At 40.9% G+C, this 2,269-nt stretch overlaps 1 protein-coding gene across 1 annotated transcript in view; it reads right to left on the bottom strand.

The window, feature by feature from the left end:
• LOC106877328 (dynein axonemal heavy chain 2) overlaps positions 1-2,269 on the bottom strand; it is a 141,464-nt gene that overhangs the window by 88,536 nt on the left and 50,659 nt on the right. The window contains exons 33-34 of the mRNA XM_052976818.1: positions 1,819-2,112; positions 70-250 (exon numbers count right to left, since the gene is read on the bottom strand). Coding sequence (XP_052832778.1) covers positions 70-250; positions 1,819-2,112 — 475 coding nt within the window. The remainder of the gene's footprint in view (positions 1-69; positions 251-1,818; positions 2,113-2,269) is intronic.

The following is a 2,269-nucleotide window of genomic DNA, read 5'->3' as shown; positions in this document are numbered from 1 at the left end:
TATATATATATATATGCATGCAGGTACATGCACACACACATACACACATGAATAAGAAGAATGCTTTACCTGGATTCATGGTGATAAAAATACCACAAGACCACACCAGATTGATCTCACGTCCTTCAAAGAGAAACTGCATAGCCCCAGAATGAAGGGCAGTCAAAATAGACAAAATCTGTTGGGCCACAACAGACAATACTTCAATGTTGATTCTGTTGAATTCATCAAAACAGCCCCAGGCACCCGTCTGAAATTAAAAAAAAACCCAGCACAACTTTTAAGACAGAGATTAACCCTTTCGTTACTATATTTATTTTGAGATGTTCTGTTTCTTTCAATTACTTTAAATATAATAAAAAATTTAGTAAAATAACTTTGTTATCATTCAGCTAGTATTAGGAATATTAATTGTGACTAAGATTTGGTGGAAGATTTTAATTCAAAGTTTATGAAAACAAGAGATTTGTACTCAGAGGCAGAGCTGGTTTCAACTGGGTTGGTAATGAAAGGGTTAAGACAGGCTAGAAACAAGCAATACACAACAGAAAACCAGACTATCGAAATAGCAAGCAAGTTATCCATCTATCCATCAATTTACCTTTCTACTTTTCCATTTCACTAACTAAAACACATAATAAAGGTAGAATTTAAATTATAATTAAGATGAATAAAGTCTTATTTTCTGGCATACAAGTCTACATAGGATACAATGTAAACAATGAAGTCTTTCAAACATTGTCACTTGTGTCGACGCCCCTAGGCGAAGAAGTAGGATCTTCCAAGACATATAAATAGAGGTAGTCTGGCCGTGGTAGGTGTGTTGAGTAGCAGTCGAGTAGCAGTTGTGTAGCGGTTGTGTAGAGATCATCCGAAGGTGCTAGATAGCAGTAGTGTTGAGACATAACATTGTCACTACTGTTCCAAATCCTGATGCATTTCTCATGGAGATTTTGGTCATCCAAAGTCATCTTGGTGTAGATCTAGCTTTTTACTGGCTGTAAATTTTGGTCTGAAAATGTCAACTTGTATGGTGGAAAATATGATACAAATCCTTTCCCATACATTCAGCCCTTATCTACCAAATTTTGCAGCATACCAGTTGATGTAGTATGTAGTGTAAACTTTGAAACATTGTCAATCTTTCCAAGTCCTACTCATGGGCCAGGGTTGACCTACAGCTGAACAGCTCCAGCTCTAATTCATCATGCTCAGTCACACTCCAACAAGCTGCACTCCAATATATCCAGCTACACCCAAACAGATTGCAATCTAATATGTCCTGTCATGCATTTACAAACTGCATTCCAATTTGTCTGCCACACTGACAAGCTGCACTCCAATTTGCCTGACATACTCTGACAAGCTACACTCCAATTTGTCACATTCTGACAAGCTGCACTCTAATTTGTCTGTCACATTCTGACAAGCTGCACTCTAATTTGTTTGCCACACTCTGGCAAGCTGCACTCCAATTTGCATGTCACACTCTGACAAGCTGCACTCCAATTTGCCTGCCTCACTCCAATCTGTCTGTCACACTCTGACAAGTTGCATTCCAATTTGTCTGTCACACTGACAAACTGCACTCCAATTTGTCTAGCACATTCTGATAAGCTGCACTCCAATCTGTCTGTCACACTCTGACAAACTACACTCTAATGTACCTGCCACATTCTGACATGCTACACTCCTATATACATCCATCACACCCTGACAAGCTGCCCTTCAATTACTCATTACCTGAGCCACAACAGATAACCACTCACCTGTATACAGTGAAACAGCAACCCACCTAAACAAGGCGAAGCAACTCACCTGTGCAAGGCCAGAAAACATCCGACCCATTGATTTATAATCCAAACCTTCAGAACAGTTTACCACAATCACATAATTTCCTAGGGCCTTTCCCAGGTCTTTTGTTGTCTCTGTTTTCCCGGTGCCAGCTGGCCCCTTTGGGCTTCCTCCACGGTGAAGATGCAGGGCTGTTGTTAATGTCATGTAGCAGCGGTCGGTGAGTGGGGTGATTACAAGCCTGCCGGAGTTGCCCAGGTATTCATAGCCATAGAGGAATTGTGTGTTGGTTTGGCGGACGATACAGTCATTCAGCTCCTGCAACAGATGGGAGCAGTAGAATAAGAACCAAAGAGAGAGAGAGAGGGGAGAGATAGATAGATAGAGAGAGAGGGAGGGAGAGAGAGTGTACATGAGACAAGAGAGAAACTAGTGTGTGAGAGAAAGTGCATGAGAGGAGAGAGAAGTGTGTGTA

Source organism: Octopus bimaculoides, chromosome 25 (genome assembly GCF_001194135.2).
Source record: "Octopus bimaculoides isolate UCB-OBI-ISO-001 chromosome 25, ASM119413v2, whole genome shotgun sequence".
Taxonomy (NCBI): Eukaryota; Metazoa; Mollusca; class Cephalopoda; order Octopoda; family Octopodidae; genus Octopus; species Octopus bimaculoides.
This window is presented reverse-complemented; position numbering and strand designations above follow the sequence as displayed.